This window comes from Homalodisca vitripennis, chromosome X, assembly GCF_021130785.1.
Source record: "Homalodisca vitripennis isolate AUS2020 chromosome X, UT_GWSS_2.1, whole genome shotgun sequence".
In the NCBI taxonomy this organism is placed as follows: Eukaryota; Metazoa; Arthropoda; class Insecta; order Hemiptera; family Cicadellidae; genus Homalodisca; species Homalodisca vitripennis.
The window spans coordinates 32,016,827-32,034,921 of record NC_060215.1 but is presented as its reverse complement, the minus strand read 5'-3'; the positions used below and the strand labels follow the sequence as shown (position 1 = coordinate 32,034,921).

General features: G+C 35.9%; 1 protein-coding gene across 1 annotated transcript; it reads left to right on the top strand.

The window, feature by feature from the left end:
* The first annotated feature begins 11,814 nt into the window (after window positions 1–11,814).
* LOC124369406 lies at window positions 11,815–17,709 on the top strand. Its single transcript, XM_046827411.1, has 2 exons — window positions 11,815–16,985; window positions 17,053–17,709. The coding sequence occupies exons 1-2, from the start codon at window positions 11,815–11,817 to the stop codon at window positions 17,624–17,626; spliced, it is 5,745 nt and encodes a 1,914-aa protein (XP_046683367.1). The 3' UTR covers window positions 17,627–17,709.
* The last annotated feature ends 386 nt before the right edge of the window (window positions 17,710–18,095 follow it).

Here is an 18,095-nt window from a genome sequence, read left to right as displayed (position 1 = left end):
TGCACATTAGGATTTTTCAGTTTATAACTGTAAATAAACTTAGTTTAGTATTAGCTAAAATGCTTTAAAGAATTTTTTTATTGTTTTCACTATAGTTAGATTCACTGGGACAACAGATCTTTTACATTTGACCAGGAGCATTGATCGTAGGATGTTCAGAACTTGTCTTTATTAAAACATGCTTTTCTGTATAGCCGGCAAAACTTATTCAATATATTATCTAGTTCAAATAAAAAACTAGTTGTTTTGTAACCAGATATTTCTTGTTTCTAAAATTAACTGAATAAGGAAGGCTGGATAGCTGAAATTTTTCTTTATTACAACTGAGTTTTGCTTGTTCTATTAGTATGTATTGAGTTGTTTATTTTGTATGTAAGTCTAATTTTATTATAAGCATGCACATAGTGTTTTTGTTTCTAGTCTCGTAAATATGTTTTCAATTAATAATTTAATAAAATAAGCGTAACATTTTTTTATATCTATATACAAATTCAATGGTTGAGTATTCATTGTGCAGTATTTCTTTGTCTAATACATGTATTACAGTTAAAGCAAGTGTTCTTTTAGAATAATTATTCCTAATATTTATGTATTGTAACGCTTAATTGTCATTTTACCTTTCTTCCCAAAAATCCAGTTTTAATTGAACATGGTATAACGCAAAGTTTTTTATTGCTGTGACATATAATTTTGAGTCGATGTTTTTATTCGCATATCCTCTAAAAGAACACATATTTTTAATAATTATTATTAACTTTTTTAATAATAAGTATCTTTAGTGTGGTTAATTTTTAATAGAATTTCAATGTATTTAAGTGTTGTTAGAATAATCTTTCTATGATGTATGTAACATGTAAAATGTTTAAATAATGATTTAATCTATTTTACTTTAAAACTTAAGTTTCCAAGATTAATAAAACTTAAAGAAATTGTTTCAATTTTGACTACGAGTATAATAAAATAACAGAATAAATATTACTCAATCTTTAATGATGCACAATTAATATAATAAAATATTTAATATTAGCTTAATATTTATATATTAGTTGATATCATCCTGAATCAAGAAGAAGACCAACAGGGAAGGGTCAGAACATCGGCTGACCATGGTATGATGCATTGTTATTATTGTTGTGTCATATCATGCTCAGTGAGTGTTTTGATTCGCATTTCAGCCGAAAAAAACACCGCTCATTTATATTCTCACTATTTACTTTTTATGTATGCAAAGTAAATATTTCATTTTATTAAAGTGTTGTTATGAAATAGTAATGTTATGGTGTATGTAATAAGAAAATACTTTTAATAGTATTTTAATCTTTTTATGTTTTAAAATTTTATATTTCCAAGATTAGTAAGATAGTAAAATTGTTGTAATGTTTGCTATTATTAAGATAATAGAACACATAAATTATATATATATATATATATATATATATATATATATATATATATTCTTGTAATTATTCTCGGGACACCTTTCTAGCAAATAGAAGTAAACATTTTAGTCACTGTTACGACTTTCTCATTTCCCCAGAATAGGATATTGGAGAGATCGGTTCAACATTTTAGAATGTTTTTTAAAAAGAACAAGAGTGGAAACTAGAGCTTTCTATCTCAATCCATTACAAAATTAAATGAAATTAATTAAGTTAAAACCATGGATGAATCCTGCTCAACCTTCAATGGACAAAGATAGAAAACTTAAACTCGTTATCCTTCTAGGAAACAAAAGCGAACCATTGGGCTTGTTGGTTCGACACAATGTTTCCGTCTCAACCAGTGATACCAGTTCAAAAGTTCGGAGATATTGGTGATTCCTTTGCGAGAACGTTGTGCAGACGACCCTCAAGCTCGGCCTGGTTATGGCCAGAGTCAGCGACTGGATGCAGTTTCATGTTCTGTCCCTCGCGATCAGCAAGTCAGAGATAGTACTCCTTGCGAAGAGGAGAATTCCCACCGCATTCTCCCTGCAAACAGGCAATGTCCAACTGGAGGCCAAACCTGCTACCAAGTACCTCAGGGTGATGATTGACAGCAAGCTTCTCTTCGGAGAGCAGGTGCAGTGCACCGCCGACAAAGCCGCTTGTTGATGTCATCAGATCAATTTGTCCTTTAGTACGAAGCTAAGGTCTAGGCCTACGTCTTGGAGAAACATGTTTACAAAAACCAGTTCTCCCCAGTCCAGCGTCGAGAACCTGAAGGGTCGCCCCAGATTCGGTTTCCGAATCAGCTGTGATGGTGACCGCTGGTGTCTTTTCCATCTACCATTTTGCGATGGACAGACAAGCGACCTACCTCTGGAGGACCGAGGTAGACAGAGATACTGCTGCCTAAGAAGAGCGCGACTGCAGTTTTGACCGCTAGCAACGCGTTTGGGAATCCGTGTACACAGGACGTTATAACTTCAGACTCATCCCGGACATTCGACCATGGGTGGAATGGCAGTACGTTGAGGTCGATTACTTCGTGACCCAATTTCTCTCGGGCCACGGGTATTTTCGGGCCTACTAGTTCAAGGGCAAAGTCGCCAGCTCGGCCTGTCTGTTCTGTCCTGACACTGCAGACACGGCGCAGCACACAGCATGTGCCGCGTTCTTCCCTCTGCTGAGATCGGCATCGCAGTCACTCCCGAGAACATAATTGGAGCTATGTTCTACAGAGAGGATACCTGGAACTGTGTGAAGTACTATGTCCAGTCTGTACTTGGGGTTACAAATTCGTAACTTTACAGGCCTAGCCCGAATTAATGTACTAAATAGTCCGTGAAGCAATGAGCCTGAGGGAGTTCGGTACTTTTTAAGGGAAAACAAAACTCTCAGTGTGCACTAAGAGCATTTTAACCGCCTTCAAAGATACAAAACAAATAAACCATTGTTCTAATATAATAATTGCGTTTAAATGACATTATACGTAGACTTCAAAAGTTTTCGTGGATGATCAAACGCTGTTTCTCTAGAAAAAAGGAAAATTCTTCCACAAACATTCTATTTAAAACCAAAACTAAGATTTAAATTATTATTAAGATCATGTTATAGGATGTTTAAAAACGTCAATTGAGCAGCTGAAGCATATGCTTTTATCAGAGCATTGAGGTGTTGCGAAAACATTTCAAAAACTACATGAAATATTAGTAATAACTTTGACCATTAATTGGGGATAAACTTAACCAAAACAGAATACAAACTAATAAATAATACTAACATAATTAAAATCAATATTATTATTGTTTACGATGAATCAATACTCGCTTCGATCAAATGAGTTCTCACAGGAGCAGCTGTTTTTTTCTGGATGACGTTCTTCACATTGTTTCTAGGGGTGTTTTAAAAAAAGTTTTAGTCTAGAACGATCATGTTGACTACATCTGTACTAGAGTCTCCACAGGCATATGTCTTGCGCTATCTAGAACAATTCTGTTTCAATTGTCTCTATGGCCCCATTTATTCTCATTTTGTGTATCGAGTGAGTTTGTAGATTCGTTGTGTTAGAAGCATAATAGATGGTGTCGCTAAAAAAACAGTAGGAATTGCTGGCAAGCTAATTTACAGAGAGTCGTGCAAAGAAACATTAGAGGAGTTGGGATTGCTGACTTTCCTCAATATGCCTCATGTAAAAGTGCAGATCAGGGTGCGCTTTGATATGTGGCGGGGACGTTCGCTTTTATGACACTAGAGGCAGGGACAAATAGTTAAAATGTTCTTACAATTATTTAACCTTTGTTTTTTTTTCAATATTAGTAGAACAAAAGGAAATTCTTGTAATATTGGCTAGGATTAAAATATCCATTAGGTGTAATAAAACATAACTTATATGATATATTAGCTAATATTAATATAAAATTTAAATGTTTGTAGTTTTTATTTACATTTTCACAACTTTTAATCGCCCTGAGTCAAGAAGAGAACCACCGACATGGAGCGGGCGTAGAAAGGGATCACGACTTCGGCAGTACTCGGTCTTACACAATGGTTAATGTTGTTGTGTAAGGCTGTTTACCGCTGGAGTTTTGATTCACAACTCTCGAAAGAAGACCAAGATGTTGACTGACAAAAGAAGACAACAATCACTACTACTTAACTATACTCTACTATAACCCAATTGTTATATGGTTATACAATAAAGTATAAATCAAAGACGACAAATTCAATGTTTTAGAAATAGTGTTAGATTCTAATGGTTCATGCTCTTCTACATTCAGCCACAATAGGGTCTCAAATTCTTCAAGTCCAATTTTCAAAATAAAGCTTTTGTTTTTATCCTTAAATATTGAAATGTAATAAATTCAAACCACTATAAATATAAAAAACAATAAAATATATTTAAATAATAATTATTATAAATTTCAGGACATCGGTAGAACACGCTGTCACGTAATGTTTATAATGATCATGTGTGATGTAGTTTTCTTTCTGAGTTTGATTCACAATTCATAAGGATAATATCAACGATTTTAATATTTATTGTGTATTTGTTTGTCTACTGAATGTATATATATATATATATATATATATATATATATATATATATATATATATATAATTTTGAATATAATCTTGAACACATTATTGCTTTTGCAACATAACACTTGACATAGCAATGTTGTAATTAGCGAGTACTGCAGCGTCACTATTAGTGCCAGGGTACCAAGATGCTGTATAATATCAAGTTTTCACCTTTAGGCCAGGACCGTTATTTAAAAAAATTGACAGAATTTAAACTTTAAACAAATCTACTATCTCAAAACCTGTGGTTACCACACAACTGCGGAACGAAAATTATTGTTTGTAACCGGCACGAGAAAAAAAATGTACTTTATGCAACCTGAATGTTGAGTTTAGGTCCATTTCATCTACGTTCAACATCGCAGTGCACTCAGTTGTGTGCCTAATGAGACAATTAGACAGCCACTTCACCTATTTATACGTGTCTCTGATGTCGAAACTATGTAAAGAGTTCATTTTGAGGTTCTTGGTCACCGACTCTCTTGTATCTCTTCAGATGAACGTAACTCCGGATTCAATGAGTTCTTGTCAGAAAAAAATGCATCTCACTTACAAAAAATTACAATTTATACAATTTTGAATGGTGTTTTACTGTGATTAAAGCTGATTTTTCTTTTGTTATATTATTTGCATTTAGAACTAGTAAATACGAACATGGACATCCTTTTCAAATTCTGTTTGAAAAATGTATCATATTATAATACTGGGAGAGATTCACTCATATTGTTTTTTTTATATTTTAAATACCTTTAGTTTCAACTTTTGATATATTTTTAATCTTAAATTACTAAAAAAACATTTCTCTTCTATTGAATATTCATAATATAAAACAAGAAAAGATACATGGAAAATGGAAATCATGTGATTGAGAATTCTCAAAATATTTAAAGTAAATATTGAAAGTTGGCAACATACCAACAAAATCATGTATTATGTACCTTTAATCAATTGGGAATCATGACTATAGCAAGATTGGTGATGTAAGATAATGTTAGAATTTGTGTGGAGAAGAATATAGAAAAGTATTCCAGTGGTGTGTAACATCATTGTATCAACCTTCCTGTCACTAAAACACTTACGGAAGGAGACCTCTGCGATCACTCTATTTTGATTTAGAAAGGGCCGATTGTTTTTTAAAGCACTGTTAAAAGAGTTATTAGCATGTATTGTGAATAATATCTGTATAATTTTACTTTTTTCCTTGGAAATAATTTTTGTTGACTTGCTTAACATCTACATATTTTTGTTTCTTTTTACAACTGAGAAAAAGTGATCCATTGTAAATTGTAGGAAGAATGAATAATGTTATTGATTGATGTATCGATTTTCAGGTTTTAAACACTTCAAGATTCGAATCCAGTCAAACTGTGAATGAAAAATTGGCTTATTGTTTGACATCAACCACAAGGCCATAGGTGAGTACACCCTCATCATCACAACAATCATTGTATCACTTTGTAAGTCTAATATTTTGATTTTTTAGTAAGACGGGCTGTCCGTAAAATATATTTTATCAAGTAATAGCGCAGTTTAGTGCTATCAGCCATTGTTACTCAGCAGTTTATTCAGTCAATTTTCAGCAGTACTCGTTATTAATATTACTATTCATTGCAAAATCCAGTTATAGACCAAGCGTTATTATTTTATTTTGCAAAAACTGTGAATGTCACATAAATTCATCATAGATTTTGTGCAATTTATGGTAAAAACATTATGGGGAACAATGCTGTTGGGAAATGCAACTGTGATCTAGTTTTGGATTGGATCAATGAACCATGTTCATTACAAAGAACAAAGTGGTCAGTGGTAACGGTGCAAAGATGGATGCTCTAACATTTTTTATGTTGCGAGAAGTACTGAGGAACTTGGTTATTGCAAGTTTTATAAAATCCCCCATGGATTGTTCCAATGATGATAAGTAACAGCAAATGCTGTGAAGTATTAGTACGTAAAACTATCATTATTGTAGTAGATATCCAGGGGTCGGACAGCACTTTTTGATTTAAAATCTGCATGTCTCTATAATACCCAGGATATTCATAGTGGTTTTTAATGAATTGTAATTTTAAATACTGTCTTGTTGATTTTAACTGAGCTTATTAGTTAATTTTACTGATTGTTGATATCTAACTAGTTCGATAGAGCTGGTTTACTGCAGAGGATGACGGATGGATTGGGTGGGACTCCCTTAGATTTGAAGGATTTAGCATAGGTGAGAGCGTTTCCCTGCCTGCTTTGACTGATATGGGGCTGGAACAAAGCTAACCTCCCTTTCTTCCAAGGTGACATGGGTAAGATATTGCTCCTTTCCTTTTTTTTTAGCTGCGTCATGGATTTTTGCAGGTTGTGGTCCCAATAAATCCTTGTACTCAGGACCTTATTTTTTTTAACGTTAACATTTTTTTTAAACTGCATTGTTTCAAATTGTCCCGATGACCATTATACAATGAAGGATCGAAGTACAAAAAACTTTCATCCGGATTCAAGCCAAACTTGCGGGAAATGAAGGTTGTTCTCATGCCGAGTGCTACGTTAAGATACCTCCTCCTGTTATGAGAGCCTCTCACTAAGCTCATTCAGTTTAAAAGCTTTGTGCGGTAGGTAAGCATCGGCAAAGTTTTTATATTGTATATTCTTTCTATGTCGTCCCTTGAGTACTATTTCTGTGTGCTGGATAATAGTAGTAAAATACTGATAGAATCAGTGACTGCACAAGATGGAGCTTTGCAGATTATGGCAGCAGGTTTCTGAACCTATTGTCTCATGGTTTGAATACTAGAGATGTCTACCCGGCATGACTGCAAGGGTCATGACACTGCACGAGTTAGAGCTTTGCAGATTCTAACAGCAGGTTTCCGAACCTATAGTCACGTGGTTTGAATATGAGAGCTGTCTATCCAGCATGACCACGTGGGTCATGACACTGCACGAGTTGGAGCTTTGTAGATTCTGGCAGCAGGTTTCTGAACCTATAGTCTCATGGTTTGAATATGAGAGCTGTCTATCCAGCATGACCACGTGGGTCATGACACTGCACGAGTTGGAGCTTTGTAGATTCTGGCAGCAGGTTTCTGTACCTATAGTCTCATGGTTTGAATATGAGAGCTGTCTATTCAGCATGACCACAAGGGTCTTGAAATTGTCATACACGATCAGGCCCTTATGTAGCAAACTAGATAATGCTGTCAAAACAGCAATACTGTTCTCTCAGAGGGCCTGTATTTCCAGTGTTGGGACTATGAACCACTGTATATTTGCCTATATTGACCTTAAAGCCATTGGCAACTGACCATCTTGAATTGTTTTCAAGGTCAGCATTGGTTTTGATGCAACGTAACAGGGACCTTCATCACTATACCACAAGGCATCATAACAACTTTACTTTACCCAGTCACCACAGAACATATTTTGAGAAAAAAAAAACCATCATATGTGGGAGCTAGATTCTTTAACAGTCTTCCAGACGAAGTAAAGGAAGAAGAATCAATAAAAGTGATGAAGAAGAAACTGCATCAGTGGCTGCTGAAGAGGCCTTTTTACATTATAAACGAATTTTTAAATTGGTCAGACATTTTTCCTTAGATTATTAAAAGTTATTAATATAATAGTAATTTGTTGAGAATATTGTTGTTGCTGTATACAAATGTTATATGTTTGTTTTTAAATTTTGTTTCGTTTTATTTATTTGTTTTGTATCTGTATGTTTTGTAACTGTATGTGACACCATTTCTAATGTTTAGGGGAGGCATATGACAAGTGAAACTGTGAGTCATAAGTGTTACTTCATATACAACTAAGTCAGATGTGTACAAATTAAAAAATATAGACCCTTGCTGTAGATTTCGTTGTCTGACAAGTGGTTTAGAAATCTCACTGCCCATCCATTTAAGGCCGTCGCTGCTAGAGCCAAGAGCCAAAGTAATTTATCTTTGCCAACAGCATCTCCTAATTTATGGAATCAAAAGTTTTAAAATAATCTAACAAGACAGGGGAACTGTCCTAGTCCCTTGCATCTATCAGATTGCTGAACATATTCGTCAAGGCAGTACATGTAGTATAATTTCTTCTAAATCTGGATTTCGTCTTAAACAGTATTATGTCAAAGTTCAAGTGGTTAAGTTTTTACCAAACTGCCATTTTTTCTAAATATTTTGAGATGGGTTTTAGATCTTTGACACTTCTTAATATTTTCTTATTTGGTAGTAGACTTACAATACTCGTCTTCCACTCCTGTGGGAACATTCCTGACAATAAGGAATTGGCGGTAGAAGGTTTAAAAGGGTAATAGGTTTTTTTTATATTTGCCACCATTACATGTTACAAAATGTATATCTCATTTCGAAGATTGAAATCCATCCTCTTCTTTAGGTGGGAAAATAATTAGTACAACGCCTCTCTGGTTGAAGTGGTTTCTGTTCTGACCGAGGCCCTGAAGCGGAGAGACGAGGTTGTGTCAGAGTCACTGTGCGGCTATCGTGTAGAGTAGGCTGGGTGTTAGGTTATGTAGATCGCTAGGCCCAAGTTTATAGTGAGGAAACTTTCGGAAACATATCTAAATTATTAGTTAACAGTATTCTCATCAAAGCTGGTTAGGTTTCGAATCTGGTGGCGGATCCACCGATCCTCTGGAAAAGTACCCTCTTTCGGTTGCGACGAGACGAGGTTGCAAAATTACTGTTCACGAGAATTTTTGAATTTGGGAACTGTATCTTGGCAGTATAACGTATGTCCGCCTTGCTATGGAGAGCTGTTCGTTTACTATGGCCTTAATTGTATACCAGACCTCCTCGGTATCCCTTCCCAAGGTATTTGTCCCTCCCTACAAGGAAATAAATAACTTAAATAAATTAAGTAACTTATACTAATTTGTCCAATTTTGGCTCCTGGACAACACCCAAAAACACATGCCCTTGTCAGTACAATTCCTAGTGGCATATCGTAGGATTGATTCGCCAATGAGGAACACTTTTCGAAAGTCATTTGGTCCACTTTATGATTGCTGTCTTGATCAGTTCAGTATAACAGGAAGGGTTGCTTACCAAGGGGGTGATGGACTGCGGTGTTCAGCTGGTCTCAGCTACAGTGGTTGTTGCAGAAGGGATGGAAATGTCATAGCAGGTGTTGGTGATCGTGGCAAGGGACAGATCAGTGTACAGGTCCGCTGATTCTTCGCCCTACCCTGCACGTTACCTCATTCTGGGTCATCATTCCTGCTTCCAGCACCTGGATTGTGGTTAGCAAGCACTGTCTATCAACCTGCAAAACAGCTACCTTCTCCAGAAAAATATATACTACTAAAATATATACAGATGCCTTAAGAGCCTCATCATCTGTTTTGAATTTATTGAATTGACCATGCAGTTTGTTCTTTTGCTTATACCTGTCCTCAAGTTCATTGCATTCCACTGCCTTGTTCCTAAAGCTGTTTGTCAAGTCTGTGCACTGGTGATCTGCACTCTTAAGACGTCCACGGGGCACTTCTCTTTCTTCTTTCAGGTCTGATGCTTCTAGGCATCATTGGTTCTCCAGTTGTGGCATAAGTTTTTTGTGTGCCCAGTGTAAGTTCTTCTGTCAAACTATGACTCTTTTCCTAAATAGCATCAGGAAATGCTTTCTAAATGTAACTGTAGTTGCTTGCAGTTGCAATAGCCTTTTTTACTCAATTACCAGACTTAGGCTTTTCACAATTGTCATGGCAAACAACACACATGGTGTTACGGAACTGTTACCAAGTATGTCTGGGTTAACCCTATCAGTTGTTATAAATGGCGTTGTCACTGTGTATTACATTGTTTGTTTGCAGTAAAAACGTTCCAAAATTGAAAAATATTTTTTAAATTAATTTTTACTGCAAAAAGAGAGAATACATTGATTAGTAAAAAATTCTTGAATAAAACTAGATATACAAAGATAAAGTTTAAGGAGAGGATATAAATACATATTTACACATAGTATATGGCAAAGGTAGATTGTTGGCTCGATGAAGATCAGATTAAATGTATGAAATTAACTAAAACACACATTCAGTTGTATATAAAGGCGGTACTGACGGAGCTATCCAGCGTGAGCCTGCGCACAAGTAACTGTTCCCTCTCCACTCTATGCTAGAGCACGTGGTACAGTCAGTGCTAAACGAACAGTTCCTTTTTTTTAATTACTCATAATTTACAAAAGAATACTCAACTTTTCATCAACACTTAAAAGGCCACCATTTTTATAGAAGTAGAGACATGTGAGAGTGAGTTTCGTTGACAGGTAGACATACAAAGCAACAGCATCAGCTTACTGTATTTACTGACTGTACGTCGCCACATTGCGAGAGGGGTGCTGGGGGATGATACAAATAATACTCTGCAGTTAGCGCTAGCTAGCTTCCTCAGTAAAACATTTCTTGAAAAGGAATAGAACAAAATAACTTACCATTCTCAATTTTTATATTTTTCAGTTTAGCCTCCCCGTAACACTTATTACAGCAATGTTTTAAAGTATCAATGCCATCAAAAATAAACTAAGCCTGCAAATTTAATCACCTCTCACCTGTCATTCCTCATGTACTGTACAATTTTCAGCTTGAAAAATACATGAAACTGACTCAGGCTTATAAGGCTGTTATGACTCACAACTGCGTAGATCATACTGAAAGCTATTACAACTAAACTAGTTCAGTTAACATTCAAACGTTTGTCCATTTGGTATAAGTTAAATACAAAGTAGCAGAGATTCCTAGCATGGTTTGAAAATCTGCTCGAACCTCAGATTTTTTCCTATCTTCACAAATTACTACGTTGGAACAACAATAAATGTCTACACTATAAATCTCTATCCAGAACATTGGTGCATTACGCTAACCGATAAAAGATTATCTATTTTTACATGGAAACCTTGTTAACATGGTGACATTTGGCAGTGATTTCAAGAAGTTTTCAAAACTTCTTTGAGAAAATATATATTCTAAGCCATGTATAAATTAAAATTAAATACTAAATAAATTGCAGGCAGGGAAGGTATACTCTTGTTATTTGGAATAGTTTTATCAAACAATTGTTTACCTTTTAGAAGCAATCAAATAGTTTGAAGAATTGACTTACAACTTTGTTTCTCTGTTATCACAGAATCATATTCTCATTTTTATATTTGGTTGTTGCAGCACTTATTGTCATAAGTAGAAAAGTTAGTTTAGTCACTGTTACTATATTTAATAGGCCTTGTAATATTGTATTTCTTCTGAATGTGTCTGTATTCCTTAAACTAACCCAAAATCTGCATTTATTAAACTTCTGTTTTAATATGATATTATTTTCCAGCTAGTATGGGTGATGAAGACAAAGCAGAGCCAAAAGTACGGCTGTCACCACAGGCCATATCAAAACCCACAGAAGATTCCAGGAAAGTAAGTGGAGAATTGATTAATGAAAACAAAAGTAAAGATCTGGTAAGTATTGAACCAACTGAAGATGAAACTCCAGAAGAGTTGGATTCAATCCCAACGTCCAGACCTGCAAAAAGAAAACATACAGATACTTTAGAGGAAGATATCATCATAATAGAAAATGACACTGTAAGAAATGAAGAAGAAATAGATGATGGAAGAGATGAAAAAGATGAAACATCATCAGTTGAGTTTAAGGTGTTTAAGAAAAGAATACTACCGGTAGCTCAAAAAGAGAAATTGAAAGATGACAATACTAATCAGGATAAAAATGACTCTATCTCTGGTCCTGCACCAGGAGCTGCAAAATCTAACCTCAGGCCACGAATATCAAAGATAAATAAGGTAAAAAAGAAGACAACAGCAAATGGCAAGAAAGGAAGTGAAGGAGACAGCGATGAAAATCAAGCAGTGTCTCAGGCTGAGTATGCTCAGAATCTTGGCCTGCAACCAACTATGCAGTTCAAGTGTTACCGTTGTGGTGAGAAAGGTTTTCCATCGATGTTGGCTTTGAATATGCATCAACGAGGATGTGGAGAAGCTCAGACGTCCAGCTTCATTACAAATCTTCAGTCTGATACAATGCCTCCCTCTGATCCTAATATGTTAAAAAATTTTAGAATAACAAGAAAAGTTTATCTATGTTCTGTTTGTGGTACGTATTACAAAAATTATTTTCACCATCACTTCATAGTAAATGACCCAACAGCTAAATGCACCCTTTGTGGAGTGAAGTGTGGCCACAACTACACTTGTCCAAAGAGTAATACACCTAGGGCTCTAACTCAAAGCTTAGGTGTTGGTAGCCATCCAACGTCTATCAGTAAGGCACAATCTGCAACTCTTACCAAATACAACTTAGCAGTCTCTAAAAACAGTAAACCTGGACAACTATGGATGGGTACGAAAACCAAGGCCCTTCAGTCATCAGATAATAATGAATGGATGGATAAGAAAACCAAGACCCTTCAGTCATCAGATAATGATGAAGACTATGATATAAGTCATGCTGCCAGCTTTTGTCATGTAGATATTGCTGATGGTTCTGGGGAACGTGATAAAAGTGGAACAGAAGAAAGTCCTATTGTTATAGGATATGACAGCCCAATACCGAATACTAATTTAGCTATTGAAGAAGAAAGAGAGCCTTCTGAGACGTTACAACAGAATCGAGAAGAAAATAATTCAACTGAGACGGACATTCAGCCTGCTGAAACTAATCCAGAAACAACTGAACCTACTGTTGAGCAAGAAAATCAGCAAGTAACTCCAAAGAATAGTGAAGAAAATGGAGAAGAAGATTATTCATCTGAAACAGAATACACTAATAATAAACCTATAGAAGAGGAACAACCGATACAAGACAGTAATGTTGAAAGTGATAAGCCTAATGATGAAATAGTGGAAAGAAACTTATCAGAGGAGTTAATATCAAAAGAATTGAGTGATGATGGTAAAGAAATGGATCACAATGATATAGATGAATCTTCAAAAGAGCAAGAACAGCCTGGTGATAGTGAACTTAAAGAAGATTCTATTACCACTACAATGGATGTTGATAAAACTTCCAATGTTAATGCTAACGTGTCACCACCTGAAAATAATAAGGATGCTTCTATGTCATCTGACTCAGATGATGAACCTGAAACTCATTTAAGTGTTAATCAAGAAGATTCTGATTCATCTTCAGATGAAAGTCATGATGATGATGAAGAAGATGATAAAAAGAAGACAGACAGCAATCTGTCAGTTGATCTTGATAAAGACAACTCATCTTCGGATAGTGATGATAGTGATAAGTCTATTTTGGAAGTGGATGAAAAATCCAAGGAGCTCTCAAAAGTCAACTTGGAAGACAATAAAAACGACCCTGATGAAGCTGTTTCAGAAGAAAAAAATACAGTTTCTGATGAAGGCTCAAAAGACTTTCATATTGATACTGATCCTCTAACAGACAAACGTATAGAAAATGATAATGATGATAATGAAACATTAAATGATGTATTAGAAGAACCTCATCTCCCGCCTCCAGAAGAAGTCAATGATGGGATACCTCTTGCTGGGGAAGATGTACCTGCTATGGCTCTCACTTTAGAAGATAAGCTTGAAAACACTAGTTCACAATCTGTTGTCAAAGAATGTGTTCGTACTTCTTGTTTAAACTGTGTGTATTGTAGTCACGCAATAAAAATTGCTGTCAATGGAAAACAGTTGGCATTACATCTTCTTGCTGAACATAGGTACAAACCTATAAAAAATAATGAAACTAGTCAATACATGATAAAAAAACTTAAGAATTCCCTGAATGAATTGGAGTCTGTATTTTTCAACACCGACTCATATGATAGTTCAGACAAAACTCCAAATACTACTTATGAATGTTTTCAGTGTAGGTTTGTAACTAAAATTCACAAAGAACTGTATGTTCACAAAAGGAAAATGCATAAAAAAACAGTCTTACTTTGCGTTATGTGTAAAGCTAATTTCTATAGCTATAGTGAATTGCTATGTCATATGTGCCCTGGAATTTATGCATTTGATGATATCAATTTCAGGTGTTGTTTTTGTAATCTGGATATGATTCCATCATCATTTCGATTGATGGTTCATTTGAGAAAAAGTCATCATACTTGTGATATATGTCTGGAAGTAGCAGGAGATCAACAAAAACTCTCAACACACATGAGAAAGCACAAATTAAATCATCTCTGTTATAGATGTGGAATTTCTTATTGTAATAAGCCTGATATAACGGAGCATTTGTTTTGGAAACACGGCACAGAAAGTGTATTATGTAAAAAGTGTTTACAGAAGAAATGGCCTCATGTATATCATTTTTGCATCCCTCCCACAGTGTTTATTTGTGAAGAATGTAATGCCAGTTTTACAAAAGCAGTTGCTTTAAAAGTGCATAAGAGGTTTCACGGTGGAGAGTTCCCATATTGTTGTAGCAATTGTGATAAAAGATTTGTTTCAAAAAAGTTACTTTCTAAACACGAAGACGTACATAATCAAATGTCTTCAGAGGAAAAATCATTTGTAAATAAGGATGAGTCAGAGGATAGTGAAAGTAAGTCGGATGTTGCTCCTGGGGCTAAAATAAAGAGAAAGAAGAAAAAAGATAGAGATCGAAAGGATAAGCCCATTCTTGATGTTTATGATCTTCCTCCCTTAAATCTGTCATCTGAGAGTGATTCCTCTGATGAAGAAATAAAACCAGCAAGTTCAGAACAGGCAGAGGAAAAAATGTTTACTGAACCGACGGTGGGTGAAGAACAGATTGGTGTAAATGATGAGAAAATTGGACCTAGTGCTCCAGATAATCCTGAAGAATCTCCAGAAGAAAGCCTACCCCCTGTACCTATCGTTGATGGAGTATGGGATAACTTTCAGTCATACAAAGCTGAACTTGAAAAGAGAGAATGTAAGGATCTATCTCTACCCAATATATTACCCTCTACTTCAACAGCTGAGCCTAAAACTTCACCTGATATATTACGCTCTACTTCAACAACAGAACCTAAAACTCCACCTAATATATTACCCTCTACTTCAACAACAGAACCTAAAACTCCACCTGAGCCAATTGAGGAAGATTTGTCTAATTGGGCTCTTATAGATCACAGTTATTGTCTAATTCCTGGTAAATCTAAGCAGGATGAGAATGAAGAAACAGAACCTCCTGCAACGCCTCCTCCAACAGTTGAACCTCCAACAGAGTTACTTTCAAGTAACAAAAAGAAACAGAAGTCACCCAAAAAGAAAAAACATGTTACAAATAGTTCATCATCAAGTGATTCTAGCAGTGATTCAGATTCTTCCAATCGCAGTTGCAGATCAAACTGTAGTTGTTCAAGCTCTAGTTCCAATAGTTCCAGTTCACCTAGTTCCGATTCTGACAGTTCAACATCGGAAGGCAGACGAAGGCTTACAGCTAGAAAAGAGAAGAAGAAAGAAAGGTTAAAACATAAACATCATAAAGAAGAGTTGACTCCTACTCCTGAGGAACCTCCACCATCTCCTCCAGATGAAGATCTTGTTGTCGATGCTCCTGCAGAAGCAGTTGAATTACCAATAAGAGAATCAGATTTAGACACAGATGAGTCATCTACTGATGAAGATTTCTATGACAAGTATCCTCAGAGCCAGGCCAAACAGCAGATGGAGAAGAGAAACTTGATGTTGTTGGCTAGTGTTGCACCTGTGAATAATGGAACGGTTTCTCCACCACCACCACCTCCACCAACACCACCACCACCACCAGCTCCTACTATTGAGGCAACATCTCCTCCGTCACCTGTTATTAGAAGAAAGGTTAAAAATAAGAGAAGACGAAGATCCCAACAAAGTAAAAAGTCTACAAGTAAAACCGGGTCACCACATCAGCAGATTAAACCTTCTATGTCAATGAATGTACCGAGTGCAACGTCTACTCCAGTTTCCTTGGTGTCAACAAACCATCATAATCTGATAACAAAAGTCGCTTCACCCCTCCGTACACCCATCGTTACTTTGCAGTCGGATGCAACAGCAGGCAGTGGTTCTGAGAATGAAAGTGCACGATTCTCAAAGAGAAAACGTGTGCGCAACAAATTCTACGGTTACTCAAGTGAAGAAGAAGAACAAGAGAAGCCAAGTTTGAAATGGAGAATAGTAGAGACAGCCCCGTTGCCTCAACTTCCACCCTCCGGACTGAACTTCCAGCCAACCCTGTCGATACAGAGGCCACAAGTTGCACCGTTACAGTTAAAAAGACTAAAACAGAGTGAATCCAGCGAAAGTGACGAGGAAGAGGAGGAAGATGACAGGAGAGCACCTGTGAAAAAAGCAGATTCGAGCAACAGCAGTAGCAGTATTGAAAGTGAGAACGAAGCGGACTCCAAAGAAAATGTTCAAAAGGAACAGACTGAAAAAAGTGACAATTTATACTGTTATTGCCATTGCCCTTATGATGAAGTGTCGGAGATGATCGCGTGTGATGGCCAGGATTGTACGATAGAGTGGTTTCACTTTGAGTGTGTTGGTATCATGGTACCACCGAAAGGTAAATGGTACTGTCCCGATTGTAGAAAAACAAAAGTCGCTTCACCCCTCCGTACACCCATCGTTACTTTGCAGTCGGATGCAACAGCAGGCAGTGGTTCTGAGAATGAAAGTGCACGATTCTCAAAGAAAAAAACGTGTGCGCAACAAATTCTACGGTTACTCAAGTGAAGAAGAAGAACAAAAGAAGCCAAGTTTGAAATTGAGAATAGTAGAGACAGCCCCGTCGCCTCAACTTCCACCCTCCGGACTGAACTTCCAGCCAACCCTGTCGATACAGAGGCCACAAGTTGCACCGTTACAGTTAAAAAGACTAAAACAGAGTGAATCCAGCGAAAGTGACGAGGAAGAGGAGGAAGAAGACAGGAGAGCACCTGTGAAAAAAGCAGATTCGAGCAACAGCAGTAGCAGTATTGAAAGTGAGAACGAAGCGGACTCCAAAGAAAAGGTTCAAAAGGAACAGACTGAAAAAAGTGACAATTTATACTGTTATTGCCAGTGCCCTTATGATGAAGTGTCGGAGATGATCGCGTGTGATGGCCAGGATTGTACGATAGAGTGGTTTCACTTTGAGTGTGTTGGTATCATGGTACCACCGAAAGGTAAATGGTACTGTCCCGATTGTAGAAAAAGGAGAGACTTGATGTAAATAATTTTTGTTTGTGTACTGAAATCAAGGTAGGCCTCCATTTTTTTGTGCCAGGATTTTTTTAAGAAATATCTCTTGTTACAAATAATAGTTGACTTTTTTCAGGTTGATGTAGTTACTATATTTAATTTGTAATGGATCATTTATTACAATGTAAGGAATTTATTTTTGTTAAACGTAATATATTGTTGACACTTTTTAATCATTTATCTCTTTTTATGAGTTAATGTTTTTTTTCTATTAAAAACAAAATAATAAGTAGATAGAAAAAAAAACAAATTATTGTTATTGAAAAAGGTTATTGGCAAAGACCCAGAAGTCTAGACATATGTAATACCATTAAGAACCACCTTAGAATCAAACTGATTTTTATTTTGTAATGTGCAAGTTTTTTTATGTAACATCAACACAAAACTGAAAAACTTTACTAAAGAACAGCAATTATGAATAGAATTGTTTCCTTGTCTGT

Excerpts from the sequence above, each read along its gene's own strand:
- LOC124369406 (XM_046827411.1), top strand. The coding sequence starts at position 11,815 with ATGGGTGATGAAGACAAAGCAGAGCCAAAAGTACGGCTGTCACCACAG. Across the intron at positions 16,986-17,052 it reads GTACCACCGAAAGGTAAATG|TCGGATGCAACAGCAGGCAG; the intron begins GTACTGTCCCGA and ends GTTACTTTGCAG.